The 17,198-nt window shown below is 43.4% G+C and overlaps 1 protein-coding gene across 15 annotated transcripts in view; it reads right to left on the bottom strand.

Annotated features, from left to right (window-relative positions):
• LOC306832374 (uncharacterized protein) overlaps positions 1–17,198 on the bottom strand; it is a 42,909-nt gene extending 25,711 nt beyond the window's left edge. For 3 of the 15 annotated variants that reach the window (XM_079356996.1, XM_079357011.1, XM_079356997.1), the window contains exons 1-9: positions 14,932–15,073; positions 14,679–14,720; positions 12,592–12,628; positions 12,234–12,353; positions 11,933–12,070; positions 11,819–11,853; positions 8,707–11,054; positions 8,501–8,542; positions 8,040–8,076 (exon numbers count right to left, since the gene is read on the bottom strand). In XM_079356996.1, the coding sequence (XP_079213122.1) occupies positions 11,037–11,054; positions 11,819–11,853; positions 11,933–12,070; positions 12,234–12,353; positions 12,592–12,628; positions 14,679–14,720; positions 14,932–15,006 (465 nt within the window). In that variant the 5' untranslated portion in view covers positions 15,007–15,073 and the 3' untranslated portion in view covers positions 8,040–8,076; positions 8,501–8,542; positions 8,707–11,036. Of the gene's footprint in view, positions 1–120; positions 156–642; positions 771–8,039; positions 8,077–8,500; positions 8,543–8,706; positions 11,055–11,818; positions 11,854–11,932; positions 12,071–12,233; positions 12,354–12,591; positions 12,629–14,678; positions 14,721–14,931; positions 15,074–17,169 lie in introns of those variants that run through there. The other 12 variants (XM_079357003.1, XM_079357001.1, XM_079357000.1 and 9 more) reach the window with 9 other exon arrangements.

The raw sequence follows: 17,198 nt of genomic DNA, 5'->3' as shown, positions 1-17,198 counted from the left end.
CATTATAGGTGTGTGTGTGTGTGTGTGTGTGTGTGTGTCTCTGTGTGTGTGTGTGTGTGTGTGTGTGTGTGTGTGTGTGTGTGTGTGTGTGTTGTGTGTGTATGAGTCGTTTGTATATACCTGAGAAGAAAGCGCCAGTGTCTCATCTACTTGGCCTGTGTAAAGAGCAGAGTTAGGGTTAGCTGACATCAACATTTAACACATTATTGTCTCTTAAAGGCAGGGAAGGTCATTTTCAAAAACTTGCATGATTTTGAAAGTAGCATGCCCTCCAATTCTCCATATTCACTCACCCTCTCCCCCTGTGCTCCCTCAAAAGCCCCGCCCCTCACTTACATGCACAAGCACCGTTCGTCCAGAAGCAGATTTCAGCTCATGCTTTGAGTGTGGGCTCGCGCATGCATGGGGTAGAGAGTCTTGATTGGTTTATAAAACGTGGTCGAGTGCAAACATTGGTTTTTACGCGTTTACAAATGCTACAGATGACAGATTTTTGTTCATTTCTTTTTCAGAGCACATTATTCACTTATTATTATTCACTGTCAGGAACTAAAGACAAAGCAAAATATTTAAAAAACTTATCTGGAGAAAATGACCTCCCCTACCTTTAACAACTATGTAAGTGTACCTGCATGTACGTACTTTGGATCTTTTCGTAGAAATTGACAGATCAACATCGCCGTCCACATTGCCGCTTATTCGATCGGTAGATATTACACTGCCACCTCTAGCAGAGTAATCTGCTCGGGTATCCGGATGATCAGCCTTCCCTAAACAAGGACATGAAACATGTTCAAAACTTGTGTTTACATCAATGTTGATTAAAGGATCAAATCTATTCATGGCTTTAGAATTAGAACAGCTACAGACTTTAATGTAGCAAAGCAATGTTATACTTATCATATATTATGATATTAAAATATGAATACTTACCAGATCGTTGTCCTGCAACGCTCTCTGTTTCAATGTTCATCTTCAGGGATTTTCTATTGCCTTTTATATTGTAGTACGAGTACAATTAGTGCTTTGTTTTATACCCCATGTTGTTTTGTATCGGTTATGTTAGTTTATTTGGTTGTTATGGTAACTTGTGTTGCTACCGGAACTACGTAAGCACGTTTTCTGCGGAAGTAGTGAGTTCTGTTTTGGTACATGTCGTATGTCGCTCGCTGGCTCTGGTGTGGACTTAAAAAGTCGTCTGCACTGGAGTTAGAGCGACCACAGAACTGTACACCTGCTGTTCTTAAGTAAAGAAGATAAATATAATCTTCCTCGTCAGAGTCATCCTTCTCCTGCAAATAGCTACACATCCACGTAGCCTCCTCTTTGCTAGCCGAAGCTAACAACTGGTGTCAGAAGTGGGATCTTCGGCGCAGATTCTTACCTGGAGAAACGGCCGCGTCACGTCGGATGAGTGGTTTCAGCAGGACGGAGGTAACGTTAGAGAAAAGAGAGGACAAAGGACAGAGAAATAAACAACTGCAGATGCAAGCTTGCAGTAGTGGCAACGGAGAAAAGTGGAACGATACACTGTGTGCGCAAAAGCTGGCAAGCTGCCAAGTAAGTCTCATTGCACTGTAAAAAGTGAAACGAAATCTACTGCACTGTCCAAAGACTGGATAAATAAAGGACATTAAAGCATAAGACTAATAACTACAAGCTGAGTAAAGCACGTGAAAATAAATAGCTGCATTACCAAAATAAAAATTAAAAAAAAACTGCACTGTAAAAAATGGATGAAACTGAAGAATTGCTGGGAGCGGCAGCAGCGCCTGCTGAACCACCAGAATGGCTGAGGACATTATTGGAGCATCAGACGCAGCAGTTTCAAAAACTTATTGCACCAGTTTTACAGCATGTGACAACAGAGCAAAGGGGAACGAGAGAAAAAACTACAGTGTCGAGTCAGCAAAGTCAGCCTACAGGTGCTATTAATCCTTCGTCAACATTCCGAGGGATGCAGGAGCAACCCAACAGTCAAGCTGATATGCTGTTTGCAGCAGAATTGGAGGTAATTCGGCAGAGGTCTCACAGTGCAGCGCCCCCTAACACCGCTTCCATACAAGACCCAGCTGTGCGGCACAGAGATGAACAAATGTTTCAACGTCCTGTCCCAGCACGCATGGCTCCACCTGATGGATATGCCATGCATGGCAGCAGTGGAAATAGACCGGATATGGGGCGACCGTCACCACATGAGGCTGCCAAAGTCAAGCTAGCCACGTATGATGGCAAAGAAGACTGGGATTCATTTCTGTTGCCCTTTGAGCGCCAGGCACGCAAATATGGATGGACTGGTGCAGAGAGAGTTGACAGACTCCATGAATGCCTTCGCGGAGTTGCTATTCGTTATGTCTGCTCCTTGCCCGAACACATTCGTGAGGACTATACTCTCCTTAAAGAACAGCTCACACAACGGTTTGGAGTGAAAGACCCCCCTACGACTGTCCGCAGGAAGCTGGGAGAACTGCGTCAGACCAAGGAATCCCCAGCAGAGTTTGCTGAGGAAGTGCGACGCCTTGTGAGCCTGGCCTATCCTGGCACGGATCTATTGCTACAAGACCAGCTGGCTACTGATGCCTTTTTGAAAGGACTGAGGAACCAAAAAGTAGCCTATGAGGTAATGAATCGTGATCCTCAAACACTGGCCGAGGCACAAAAATTGGCTGAAGCCCACGAACATAATTTCAGGGCAACCTTGGGCCGTGACGCAGAGATGAGGACAGGAAGGGCCAGACGTATCTCCTGGGCAGACGAAGAAACCGACTTTCCTGACGAGCCTTTCTTGGCGTCCAGACGTCTACAGAGCTCCAGGTACGTGACTGAGGATCAATTTAAGACGCTGATGGACAAAGTGGAGCAGTTGCATCTGAAGTTGGAGCACCTGCAGCCGGTAGCCAAAGATTGTGGAGGCACGGGGCTCAGTGAGCACTCGGCATCATTTGGCACCAGAGCACGCGAACCGGAGAGGGCCAAGAGACCAGCACATCAACTGCCTTCGCAAGGCTCAAGAATGAGATCACCCAGCCCAAATACAGCGAGCAGAATTACCTGTTTTCGTTGTGGAGAAGTGGGGCACATTGTGAGAGAGTGCTCAAGGTCACCTAGTCCAAGTAGCCGTAAGGAGGGCCAACTTCCCAGCCCACAACTAGGGCGCACAGCTAAGAGAGGTCCCAGCTTGCAAATTGAGGTAGCAGTGAATGGCCTGCCTGTCCAAGCCATTGTTGACTCAGGTGCAGAAGCCACAGTTATCTCTGAAGAGGTTTACAACATGCTCCCAATAGAAGCACGGAAACCGCTCACCAAAACCTCTCTCAGGAATGCTGAAGTGGGAAGCAGAATGTCTGCCTTGGGGGAATTTGAAGTGACTCTAGAGATTGGGAATCGGAAACTCAACTGGAAAGTTTTTGTTGGTCGGATCCATGATTCCATTCTCCTGGGCCTTGATGCAATGCAAGCTGCTGATGTGACAATCATTGCTGGTCGCCAGGTGTTTGTGGGCAGTGAGCCTGTGCCTACCAAGGTTGTTGAGAGCAACAGGGAAGACTACTCTGTGGCACGCGTACTATTGGAAGACAACATTACCCTACCACCTGAAAGTGAGTGCCTTGTCTGGGGTAGAGTTGATAAACCACAGCCGGGTCTCCCTGCTGTCCTGGAGCCACTGAACATAACTAATACCATCTCCTCAGGAAGTGTTGCCATCTACATGGACCCCAGAGTTCCTGTTCGGCTCTGTAATTTCTCAAGTTCCAAAGCGTCCCTGCCTCGTGGAGCTTGCGTTGGCATTGTGGTTGAAACGTTCCCTGAGGATCCTGTTGTCATATTTGACTCCGACAGTGGCGAGCAGAAAAGTGTGTTTGAAGAAGAACACAGCGAAAGAGCTGAGCCAATGGTTGGAAGAGTGGCAAGAAATGTAATGGAACTACCAGAACACCTGCAAGCTCTGTATACATCTTCAAGTGAGGCCCTCAGTGAAGATCAACAAGTGACACTGATTGAGCTCCTCCTGAAGTACAAATCCCTCTTTGCAGCGAGTGATACAGACCTTGGCCATCTCTCTGCTGTCACCCACAAAATCAGCACTGGAACTGCCAGCCCAGTACGCCAACCAGTGCGACGGACTCCTCTGGGCTTCCAAGACGAGGAAGAACAGCACCTCAAAGAAATGCTGGAAATAGGAGTAGTGGTGCCTTCCTCCTCTGAGTGGGCATCACCAGTTGTCCTTGTTCGCAAGAAAGATGGTGGTGTTCGCTGGTGTGTTGACTATCGTCGTCTAAATGGTCTTACACTGAAAGACGCTTATCCACTGCCCAAAATAGATGAGTGCCTTGATGTCTTGGGAGAAACCACTGTTTTCTCCACCCTGGATCTCCAGTGTGGATACTGGCAGATTGCGGTGGACCCTAAAGACCGTGAGAAGACAGCGTTCATTACCCGCTATGGCCTTTATGAGTACACCAGGATGCCGTTTGGCCTTTGCAACGCGCCTGGTACGTTCCAGAGAGCCATGGAACTGGTCCTCCGAGGATTTCAGTGGAGGACACTTCTCATCTATTTGGATGATATCATCATCCTGGGCAGAGGGGTAGAGGAAAACCTGCAGCGTTTGGCTGACGTCTTTGAACGCCTCCACAGCTATGGTCTCAAGCTGAAACCCCAGAAATGTCACCTGTTGAGGGACAAGGTCCTTTTCCTGGGACATGTGGTTAGTGGAGAGGGGATAAGTCCCAACCCGTCACTGATCAAAGACGTGCAGGAGTGGCAGCCACCTACAAACACCCAGCAGTTGCAGGCCTTTCTAGGGCTATGCAATTACTATCGCCGCTTTGTTCCTGCCTTTGCTGAGCTTGCCAGCCCTCTCAACAATCTCCTCAAGAAGGCTGCAGAGTACCGTTGGGGCGAAGCACAGCAGAACGCCTTCCTGCAACTCAAAGAGAAGCTGACCTCTGCCCCGGTTCTTGCTTACCCGGCTTTCACTGGCACCTACATCTTGGACACTGATGCATCTAATCACAGCATTGGTGCAGTACTATCACAGCTCCAGTGGGGGGAGGAGAGAGTTATCTCATATGCCAGCACACATCTCACTCCGGCACAACAGAGATACTGTGTGACCAGACGGGAGCTGCTGGCCATCGTCAAATACACAAGACAGTTCCGTCACCTTCTCCTTGGCAGAAAGTTCCTCCTTCGAACGGACCATGGCAGTCTGACTTGGCTCTTCCGTTTCAAACATCCAGAGGGCCAATTAGCACGCTGGCTTGAGGAGCTTAGTCAATATGACTTTGAGATTGAACACCGAGCTGGCCGACAGCATGCAAATGCAGACGCGCTGTCCAGGCACACAACAGAAGGTTCAGTAGACTGTGACTGCTATCAAGCAGGAAAGGACGTGACAGGGCTCCCATGTCACGGGTGCCCACACTGCAAGAGACTGCACGAGCAGTGGGCCAGATTTGAAGAAGACGTGGATGATGTTGTTCCTTTGGTTGTCAGGCAGATCACCATACAGGAGGATGAGAACACCATTGTAGGCCAGCAGCAAGCAGAAACTGACCCCCATACGCCCACAGTAAACTGGCTTCAACCTCTGAGTAGCAAGCAACTAGCGACAGCCCAGAGGGAAGACCCAGTACTGTCTGTCTTGCTTGGCTGGAAAGAATCTGGAATCCTTCCAACCAGAGAGCAAGTTACAATGGAGAGCCCACCAGTGAGAAAATACTGGCTCTGCTGGCCACAAGTAGAGCTTCATCAGGGAGTCCTGTATTACCGCTGGGAGAATGCTGACAGAGGTAGCTCATCCTTGTTGCTGCTGGTTCCAGCCTCATTGCAAACTGAAGTCATGCAAGCCTGTCACGACCCTCCGCAGTCTGGACATTTGGGAGAGGCAAAGACCCTGCAGCGCCTCCGACAGAGTTACCATTGGTACAGCATGGGAGGTGACCTTCACAAGTACATTCAAAGATGCCCTCAGTGTAAAGCCCAGAAATCGAGCAGCCCCACACAGAGAGCCAAGCTGCAAACCTACCAGGCTGGAGCACCCATGGACCGGTTGCATCTTGATGTGCTTGGTCCATTTCCCATCTCATCTTCTGGAAATAAGTACATCCTGGTCATCATGGATCAGTTCACAAGGTGGGTGGAGGCATTCCCAATTCCAGATCAAGGGGCAGAGACAACGGCTAAGACACTGGTCAACGATTTCATCTCACGTTTTGGAGCCCCTTTGGAGCTACATACAGACCAGGGCCGTAACTTTGAGAGTGCGCTGTTTCAGGAAATCTGCAGACTCTTTCAAATCACCAAGACCAGGACCACACCGTACCACCCTGCTTCAAATGGACAGGTGGAACGTTTTAATCGTACACTTCTCCAGATGATTCGCTGCTATGTGGATCAAAACCAGAAAAACTGGGATGAGCACCTACCCCTTCTAACAGCTGCATACCGCAGTGCCCAGCAGACGAGCACTGGTTTAACACCCAACATGCTAATGCTGGGAAGAGAGGTCCATCAACCACAGGACGTTTGGTTAGGTGTGGCAGAGCGGAGACATGGTGAAAAGGAGCCTGCCGAATATGTGCATGACCTGGAAAAGAGCCTTGGTGAGGCCCACGATATGGCTCGACGGCATCTCCGAGCAGCGCAACTCCGACAAAAGAGGACTTACGACTTAAGAGCCCAACAGCACAGCTACAACGTCGGAGACCTGGTCTATGTAAGGGACAGCACAAAAAAGAAAGGTTTCAGCCCCAAGTTGCAAGCACCCTGGAAGGGCCCACATATAGTCAAGGCCCGCTGTGGCCCTGTGCTGTATGAGATCCAGACACAGCGTGAGAGGAAGGTCATGCACCATGATCGACTCAAGCCTTACGCAAGTGATGTGATTCCTGCATGGGCCAAGCGACAAAGGCACGCAATCCTAACACAGGTTCAAGACTCAGTCGCACCACCAGGACAATCCTTCATCGCACCACAGCCAGTGTCTTCTGATGACCTTACCGACAATGGATTGGACGTGTCTGGGTCGGACGCCCCAAGACCACAAATGAGAAAGGGCAAACGGCAGGTTGCTGCACGCAGGCGCAGACGGACTGCCCAACACCAACACCAAGAACACCAGGAAGAGGTGCATACCTCAGAGCCAGATGAAGAGACTCGAGAGCCACCTACAAGGAAAACTCTAAAGGGAAGAGTGATTCGAGCCCCAGCTCGATACAAGGATATTTGAGATGGAGGACTGTTCCTTTAAGTAAGAGACACATAGTTAAAGGACTGTTGAAACAAAACAAAAACAAAAAGAAGTAAAAGTTTTAGTTCGATGTAGTGTAAGTGACTGAATTCTGATTGTTTCATGGACTGTGTTGCATCCTTTAGAGCCGAAGGGACTCGGCATGTTTGAAAGAGGGGGGTAGTGTAGTACGAGTACAATTAGTGCTTTGTTTTATACCCCATGTTGTTTTGTATCGGTTATGTTAGTTTATTTGGTTGTTATGGTAACTTGTGTTGCTACCGGAACTACGTAAGCACGTTTTCTGCGGAAGTAGTGAGTTCTGTTTTGGTACATGTCGTATGTCGCTCGCTGGCTCTGGTGTGGACTTAAAAAGTCGTCTGCACTGGAGTTAGAGCGACCACAGAACTGTACACCTGCTGTTCTTAAGTAAAGAAGATAAATATAATCTTCCTCGTCAGAGTCATCCTTCTCCTGCAAATAGCTACACATCCACGTAGCCTCCTCTTTGCTAGCCGAAGCTAACAATATCTCTGTTAGCGACAACGCTGCCATCATCTGCTTCTATCTTTGGAGGTGAAACTGTAAATATGGAAGATAGTGATGATAAATAGCATTAAGTCAAATTGTCCCAGTCTCTACTGCTGCTGTTTAAACAATGTGGTAGTTTCTACTAATGAGATAGTGTTGCCTCAGAAATGTAAAGCTCTGTGAGATTTTATCATTTTTGAATTAATCTGAACTTTTCCTCTTTAACACCTCTGAATGTTTTCACAGATCAAAATAATAATAAAAAAACACATACCAAGATTTCCCAGGAATGGCATCACATAGCCAATGACCTGCAACGACACAGAAATGCAATGAAACAAAGTTTGGCAGAGCAACAAGCTTCATCGGCTCCACTCATAAATTATATTTTGATCATTACAGAAACAAAAGTGAAAGTGTTTTATTAAATTATGCACGTAAAGAAATACTGCACAAAACAGACTCCTTCTTCCGCTCCTGTCTCCATTTGGAGTTTGCACAGAATAGAGACAGGAGCAGAAGAAGCTACATACATTCAGTAACTCATCTGCTCTTTTGAATTCTAATAACATCAAGTAAAGTATTACAAATGGTTTTTCTTTTTCTTCTGTGACACATCTGATGAGATTTTTTGCCCCTCTTACAGATAAAATAATTACAAACACGACAGTCCAAAACGTTTTCTTTTTGAAGAACTACAAATATTTACACAAGACTACACATTAACACACATACCTCATGAAAACGTCTCAGGTATGACACCACTTGGCCCATGACCTACAAAGACATTTGGCAGAGCAACAAGCTTCATGTGGATTCACCAAACATAATTCATACATAGCTTAGGAGAAACACTCAATCTTAAAGTGACACTTTCACCGGCTAAACTTCACACACGTCTGTACTCTCTATAAAACGTGACACACCACACAAAGACTTACCTCTATTAGCTGTGGGTTATTGTGCCGCAGATGAAAAAATGTCTGTGAGCACAAAACTGGAAGTGTTGTTGAATAACTTCAGGCAAGTGAAAACCAAACTCTTCCCACGAGCTATCAGAACACGACTTCACGGGCTTCCAAACTTTTAAGACATAAAAGCTAACCTCAAATATCTTGCATCATATCTCTGTGAACCCATGAGCGTGGCACCAGTTTCAGGAAATGGGAGGGAGCTAAAGCATGAGCTGAGCGGGAAAACAGGAAAAGGGAACCAGACATTTGTGTTGCCCTGCTTTGAGCTGATTCATGTTACTCCTGCAGATCCAGTCTTATAAAAAATAATTTATAAAAGTTTAAGTAGGCTTACTTTACAAATAACTTAAATGGCATACACAAAGCAATGCGAGCAGACAATGTTTTCTTAGTAAATCACAGTCTAACTAGATTTGTACACACGTGGATCAAACTGTTATTGTGTCTGAACACTCACATTAAACTTGTAATAGTGCACTCCAGGGTAAACCCCTTGTAAAGTGAAATATTCTGGCTGATCATTCTTAATGTTGAATCATGAAAAGAAACAGACGTAGGAACAGAAATGAATAGTTTTAAATGAGGAGGAAAATATGAGGTTTGAATACACGTTTAGTTACAGCAGGAAAACAAAAACAAACAGCAAGAAGCTTCAGATTGTTACCGTTTTAATTCACAACTCCAGCACTACACTCAGGTCATTTGAAATGTACAGAAACACTGCAGGCAGAGCAAACTTATCAAAATGACTTATTGACAGGAAATCTTGGAATCCCTTGTCTAACTTTCTCTCTCCCTGCAGCAGCTTCTCCACATGTGCTCCTCTGTCTTCTAATTGTCCTCAGCCTGGAGTTGAGACTTAAGGGCCAGACTCAAACATCTGTCTGAAAGGGACAGGGCCATTTTTTACAGAGATCTTGAGCTCAAATTATGCATTTCTACAGTACAAAAGTCTATATTTAGGACACATGTCGGAATAAAACTGTCACATGAGTGCATGCCTATGGCAGGGCCTTCTGAAAGTGCTGCCAGGTACACGCCTCAACTTCATTCACCCTCATAAAACTGAAGTCTGCTGTAACAATGTCACCATGTTTGAAGGACTAGAGGAGATGCTAGGCTAAAATCACATACAACTTAGTCATACATTTCCAAAGTGCTTTGTCTTCATAACCGGTCTTTTCACACAGCTATGCCAAGAGCAGACCTGCACACACGTCAGTGGGCTGCGCTGCCTGCCACACAGCGTCACTCATTCCACAACACAGCTCAATTACATGCCAATACAATTACATGAAGAGTCATGAGTTTCCTCTACCATTAAATGCATCACAAGTAAATCAGGTCACAGGTTTAAAATTGGTCTTTTCTTTACTCTGATATGCATAAACTTGAATTTAAAAACAGTATCAAAGATTTACAAATCATAAATAATAAAAAAATAACCCTGTTTCCAAAAAGATGGGGCATTGTGTAAAATGTAAATAAAAACAATGAGTAATGCAAAACACTGACACTTCATATTTATTAGAAAACAGCACAAAGACAAATACATTGAAATTGAGAAATTAAATTGTTTTTTACAAATGATGCTCAAGCAAACTTTGGAAATAAAGCCAGTTAATTAACTACAGCAGAATCATTAAATACCCTCTTATCAGTTACAAGTCTGACAACAAGATCCCCAAAACAAACACAAAGAAAACTTTCATTCACATCAGGGTCAAACAAAACTTCAGTGGAAGTAAAAATGGTCGTCACAACCATACGTTTTAGATTTTTAATGATAGATCATAATAAAGCTCAGTGTAATGACCAATTTCAACAAATCCATTTTGTTTACAAAAGTCACCATAGGAATGAATGTTTTCAGATTGGATATTTCTATTAATATATGTTTAAACATGTTTTAGAAAAATAAAAATAAGATGAACTACTACATCTGCTAAATAAAACAAACTAATCTGCTTTGGATGTGATCACAGGCTGACAAAGTAGAAAAGCTCATTTGCCTCCATTCCGTCTCCTCCCTCCTCTCACCTGGAGCCTTGAATTAAGCACAGCTCAGGCTCCATATAGAGCCCAAAGAGGGACAACACACACAACCAGAGAATATATACTACAAACACATTTTGTCTTTCACAATATGAATGATGAGAGTGATTATGTTGAGATAAAGGAAGAGTGTGATGAGTGTGATGGAAGATGTTGGCTGGTCTGGAAGGACAGACTGGCTGCAGGGCAGAGGGACACTCAGGATGAGGCTTTGGTCTCAGGTTTCATTCTGCCCGAGCTGATCACGGCCCAGACTGTGTCTAGAATTAGACGAAAGAGAACAAGAAATGAGAAAGGAGGGATGAGGTGAAGTGCTTTAACTCTTTCAGGCCTTCAAACTTTCTGAACTCGCTTTTCATTCATTGTCATTTTCCCTATACACCTGAAAGTTAATCCATCCTCCTCAGGTCAGAGTCCCATTGTTTTAATTTTTTTATTTAAACAGGTTGGTCCCATTAAGATTCAGAACCTCTTTTTCAAGGGAGACCAGGCCAAAACACGCAGCAGCAAAAAAAACACAAAGTTGTAGACAAGTGCACAAAGGGAGAAAAGAGTTTAATGCACGTTTTATTTTGTGCATAAAATCCGGTTTCTGCACTTAATAACAAATACAATGTGAGAGCTTGAGAAAAGTTCATGGTAAATGGACTTGAGTTTATATTGCACTTTTCTAGTCTTCGGACTACTCAAAGTGAGCCGCCCCAGGTATGATCCAGGCGGGTTGTAAACCCGGCTCTAGCACATGATATCCAAACATATTACGTCCAACACTATCAGCGCTGTCGATAAAGAGAAGAGCCCCTGAAGTGGGTGAAATAAATATAATCCCACGCACGTATAGGCCGTCTGTAAGTCAGGCTGCATGAACGACATACACATCGCTCGTGCGTGCAAACACGTGGGACTTCAATGAAGTAACACATGCCGGTGTATGTCTGGCATGCATGAACATGAACCAAACTGCACATCATAGTGTGTGTGTGCGTCTCTGTGTGTTGTGTGCGTATGACTTGTGCGTATATACCTGAGAAGAAGGCGCCAGGGTCTCATCTACTTGGCCTGTGTAAAGAGCAGAGTTAGGGTTATCTGACATCAACATTTAACACATTATTGTCTCTTAACAAATATGTAAGTGTACCTGCACATACTCCGGATCTTTTCACAGACACTGACAGATCAACATCGCCGTCCACATCGCCGCTTATATCATCTTTATTTATTACACTGCCACCTCTAGCAGAGTAATCTGCTCGGGTCCCCGGATGATCAGCATTCCCTAAACAAGGACATGAAACATGTTCAAAACTTGTGTTTACGTCAATGTTGATTAAAGGATCAAATCTATTCATGGTTTTAGAATTAGAACAGCTAAAGACTTTAATGCAGCAAAGCAATGTTATACTTATCATATATTATGATATTATAATATGAAAACTTACCAGATTGTTGTCCTGCATCGCTCTCTGTTTCAATCTTCATCTTCAGGGATTTTGCATTCACGTGTATTTTTCTGGCAGTGAAAACGCTGCCATCATCTGCTTCTGTCTTTGGAGGTGAAACTGTAAATATGGAAGATAATGATGATAAATAGCATTAAGTCCAATTGTCCCAGTCTCTACTGCTGCTGTTTAAACAATGTGGTAGTTTCTACTAATGAGATAATGTTGCCTCAGAAAATTAAAGCTCTGTGAGATTCTATCATTTTAGAAATAATCTAATAAACTTTTCTCAATGACTCTGTCGGTTTAACACCTCTGAATGTTTTCACAGATAATAAAAAAAAAAAAAAACACATACCAGGATTTCCCAGGAATGGCATCACATAACCAATGACCTGCAACGACAGAAATACAATGAAACATAAAGGAGGTTTGACAGAGCAACAAGCTTCATCGGCTCCACTCAGAAATTATGTTTTGATCATTACAGAAACAAAAGTGAAGATGTTTTATTAAAATTATGCACGTAAAGAAATACTGCACAAAACAGACCCCTTCTACCGCTCCTGTCTCCATTTTGGGCAAACCCAGAGTGGAGACGGGAGCAGAAGAAGCTGAATACATTAAAGAGCATATTGCAGGATAAAACAAATTTTTAATTAATATTTTATATAGTCTGTTAATGGCTGTAAAATAAGTAGGTTATTTTTTTAATATGTTCTACAACACATTAGTGCTCTAATTTAGAGGAGAAAGTGGCTGTTTTAGCATAGCCGTTTAGAACGCGCTTTTTTTTTCAACAACGCGTCATCTGACGTAACATAAGGGACTCCCGTTCTCTGACTCTGCTTTGATCGGCTTCATGCGTCCGTGTATGAATGAATGAATGAAGCCTTTATTGCCCCTGGGGGAACTTGTCTTGCACCGAGAGCATGAAACACTTTATAAACGAACATTTAGAAGGCAGCACAAAAGAATTAAAGCACAAAAAACAGGCTAAAACATGATTAAAGAGGTGTAATGATACGTGGTAGTGAGTGAGAACAGACAGGATGCCTCGCTGCCATAGTTTGTAACTTGCGCGGCACACATTCGGGTGCATAGTGTAAGTGGCTTGATTATTCAAAGTGTTTTTTGGTGAATTATTCCCACTACCTCAGAAACCATCGAACAGACACGTTGAATATTTCGGCATCAGACACAAAAGCGTTTCCTTATTAATTTAAATCTCTGGGTGTTTAACATCAAATATTATATACGCAGACAGAAAGCGTTTAATGATTTGATCTGCTGGAATCCTCTGTTATATTCTCTAGTGTGAGCGTAATAGACACCGGACAGTCTGTATCAATATATGTAGTCATACGATTTATTATAAATCCAACTCTGTTACAACAGAGCGTGTCCGTGTGTGTGTGTGTGTGTGCAGTGGGGAAAGACGGAACGCGCGGTTTGGAAACAAACAGAAACACAAGCTTTACGTCTGTCGGTCGTCTATCCCATTAAAACTTTAAACTTTTTGCAGTAGCCTAATATATGTGCACGCATTAAACTGTGGAGTGTGTGTGCTGTTGTGCATGTTTGTGTGGATTACGTGCGCTGTGAACTCACGTCAGGAGCATCCTGCACCATACACTGTATTTTCTATAACAACGTGAGCACTGGCCTGCATGAGGAATAAACAATAAAGACATGGTGCTGCATTTGCACAGGCTGTGTAATCAGGTTCTTTGTCTGTCTGTCTCTCTCTCTCTCACGCACAGCGCGGCACCGTAATACGTTGTACAGATTTGCAGTTTTTACGAGCAGCTCCCATACAATGTAAAGGTGAATGATCGGCACTTGCACCTTCTACAAATTGTTTTTTGATTGAAAGTGATTATAAACTTTACATATGCTGATGTGAACACAGCACTCGCCCATATATGGCGAGCTGACACCTGTCACTCAGCAGGACGCCTGCTCCGGATCTCTCCTCACACCACAACTTCACTTCTCTCCTGAGGCCGTTATTCCTCTAATCCTGCCTGTTTCTGCTCTCTATCACATCTAACAGGTTCAGAATAATAAGCCAGTGGACCATTATATGTAAAGGAATACATATTTTCTTCCTATTTATTGACGGGAGTGACACTCGGATCCATGCTTTTCTATGTTAAACAGGGACTTTACGTCACAGCCGAATGCGGAAGTAAAAAGCAAAGACGTGCGAACACGTACTAAAACGTCTCCAGGAGACCCAGTGGGTTATCAATTTCAGAATTTCTTTAAAAACAGTATTGTTAACGTATTTTCCTATGATTAGTTAAGTTGTGTCTTTAACCTGCAATATGCTCTTTAAGTAAGTCATCTGCTCCCAAAGCAACGCCAGCCCGTCTTTTGAATTCTAATAACATCAAGTAAAGTATTACACATGGTTTTCTTTTTGAAGAACTAGATACATACAGTGACTAAACTTGCCAGGAATGACATCACGTTTCCAATGAACTGCAATGACAGAAATACCAGCACAATGAAACATAAAAGAGGTTTGAGAGAGCAACAAGCTTTGTGTGGATCGTCAAACATAATTTTACACAGAGTTTATGTGAAACATGAAATCTTAAAGTGACTAAAACTACAAGGAAAAAACTTTTAGCAGGTTAACATGACGCACATCTGGACTCTCTATAAAACCACACACCACACAAAGACATACCTCCAATAGTCGTGGGTTATCGTGCCGTAGTTGAAGAAATGTCTGCGAGTACAAAACTGGATCCAGAGACGACATTCTGTTGTACAGCTGCAGTCTTTCAGCAAGAGGAAATCAAAAACTTTGAACTTCTGCTTTATGAAGAAAAACGCTCCTCCTCGACCCTCCTTAGTTCACTGCCACGTAGGCTATTCCACTCAATGGTGCACAGACGGAAATGATGCAACCTTTGGACGTATGTTTCCGGTTCACCTACAAAAAACTTACATGCGCATGCGCAAATAAATAAGTGCAATATTTTCTTAGTAAATCACTTAACTTCTAATAGTCCACTCCAAGGTAAACCCCTTGTAAAATGAAACAATCTGGCTGATCATTCTCCATGTTAAAATTGTGAAAAGAAACAGAAGTAGGAACAGAAATGAATGGTTTTAAATATATATGAGGTTTGATTACATGTTTGGTTGTTACAGCAGGAGGTCACAAAGAAAAGGAAAACAAAAACAGCACAAAGCTTCAGATTGTGAAAAAGTGATGAAAATGATCTGAAATGTACAGAAACACTGCAGGCAGTCACTCTCTTTATAGTAATGACAAGTCAAAAGTAAGATGATGTGACCGCATGTCTTCATCACAGGAGCAGAGTGACTGCAGGTATTTTATGTCTTTATCACTGACAGGTTCATAAAATAAATCATTATGCAGAATTAATCCAGTGTTTATGTTAACAGCTTTCCCTAATTCTCAATATGTCAAAATGATACTGACCAGTGGTCTCCTCCTCTGATATTATCTGAAAGCTGGAGACTTTTACATTTCTTCAATCTCTCTTCTCATTTAAACATGTCACCATTGTGGCATGAAGTGTCTCATCTTTTCCAAACCCTGATCATTTGAACAGTCTATACAGTTGGTGAAACACTTCAAGGTGTGTGTGCGCGTGTGTTTGTGTTGTTAATAAAGTTTCCTCTCCTGATGCTCCACATTACACACACAAGCACTGTCCCTTGTAAAAGTGTGGCCCAACAAGCTCCAGCCATTCAGTGTCAAATGACGACCAGAGATCGTGAAGTAGTGAACAGTGATGCTGATGGGTTTGTGCAAACCGCTGTGGAGAGTTGGTTAGAACTCCTGTGTAGTGGTTGAAGAAAGGGAAAAGGAGATGGTTTTATGTTCTTTAATCTTAATAGGAAAGTTCAGATTGTGCATTTGTAGAATTGTGGATTCAAGAAATGAGTACAAATGAAAATGCGTATCCAAATGTGACACAATCTCTATTCACAACAAATCCACAGTAAAACAAAGTTGACTTCAATTAGTGAGGCGATGTGTGCACATGGCTTCATTGCTCATTAAAGTTGCGCATGTGGGAGAGGCATGCAGACATTCAAACATTAGCAATACTGAATGCACAGTCAGCTTTCTTTCACCATGCTGTCCAAACTAACAAACAATATGCATTAAGCTTTTGATTATCCCTCATAATACTTTGAGATGAACAATCTTCCCAGTAACGCTAACTTTAAGAACTGTATGACACTATAAACACAAAGAACGTGTGGCATTGAGGCACAAGTCCAAAGCTTACCAAACTAATCCAAATGATTTATTGACTGGAAATCTTGGAATCCCTTGTCTAACTTTCTCTCTCCCTGCAGCAGCTTCTCCACATGTGCTCCTCTGTCTTCTAATTGTCCTCAGCCTGGAGTTGAGACTTAAGGGCCAGACTCAAACATCTGTCTGAAAGGAACAGGGCCATTTTTTACAGAGATATTGAGCTCAAATTATGCATTTCTACAGTACAAAAGTCTATATTTAGGACACATGTCGGAATAAAACTGTCACATGAGTGCATGCCTATGGCAGGGCCTTCTGAAAGTGCTGCCAGGTACACGCCTCTCAACTTCATTCACCCTCATAAAACTGAAGTCTGCTGTAACAATGTCACCATGTTTGAAGGACTAGAGGAGATGCTAGGCTAAAATCACATACAACTTAGTCATACATTTCCAAAGTGCTTTGTCTTCATAACAGGTCTTTTCACACAGCTATGCCAAGAGCAGACCCGCACACGTCAGTGGGCTGCGCTGCCTGCCACACAGCGTCACTCATTCAACAACACAGCTCTGTTCAATTAATGAGGAGCCAATACAATTACACGAAGAGTCATAATGAGTTTCCTCTACCATTAAATGCATCACATTAATAACAAACCACAGAGCAGAAACACCAGCCACTTACCGTCAGAAGTCTTCATAATAAATCGTAGA

This window comes from Symphodus melops (genome assembly GCF_947650265.1).
Source record: "Symphodus melops genome assembly, chromosome: 12".
In the NCBI taxonomy this organism is placed as follows: Eukaryota; Metazoa; Chordata; class Actinopteri; order Labriformes; family Labridae; genus Symphodus; species Symphodus melops.
Note: the sequence above shows the minus strand (reverse complement) of the source record. Positions and strands in the feature narration are given on the sequence as shown.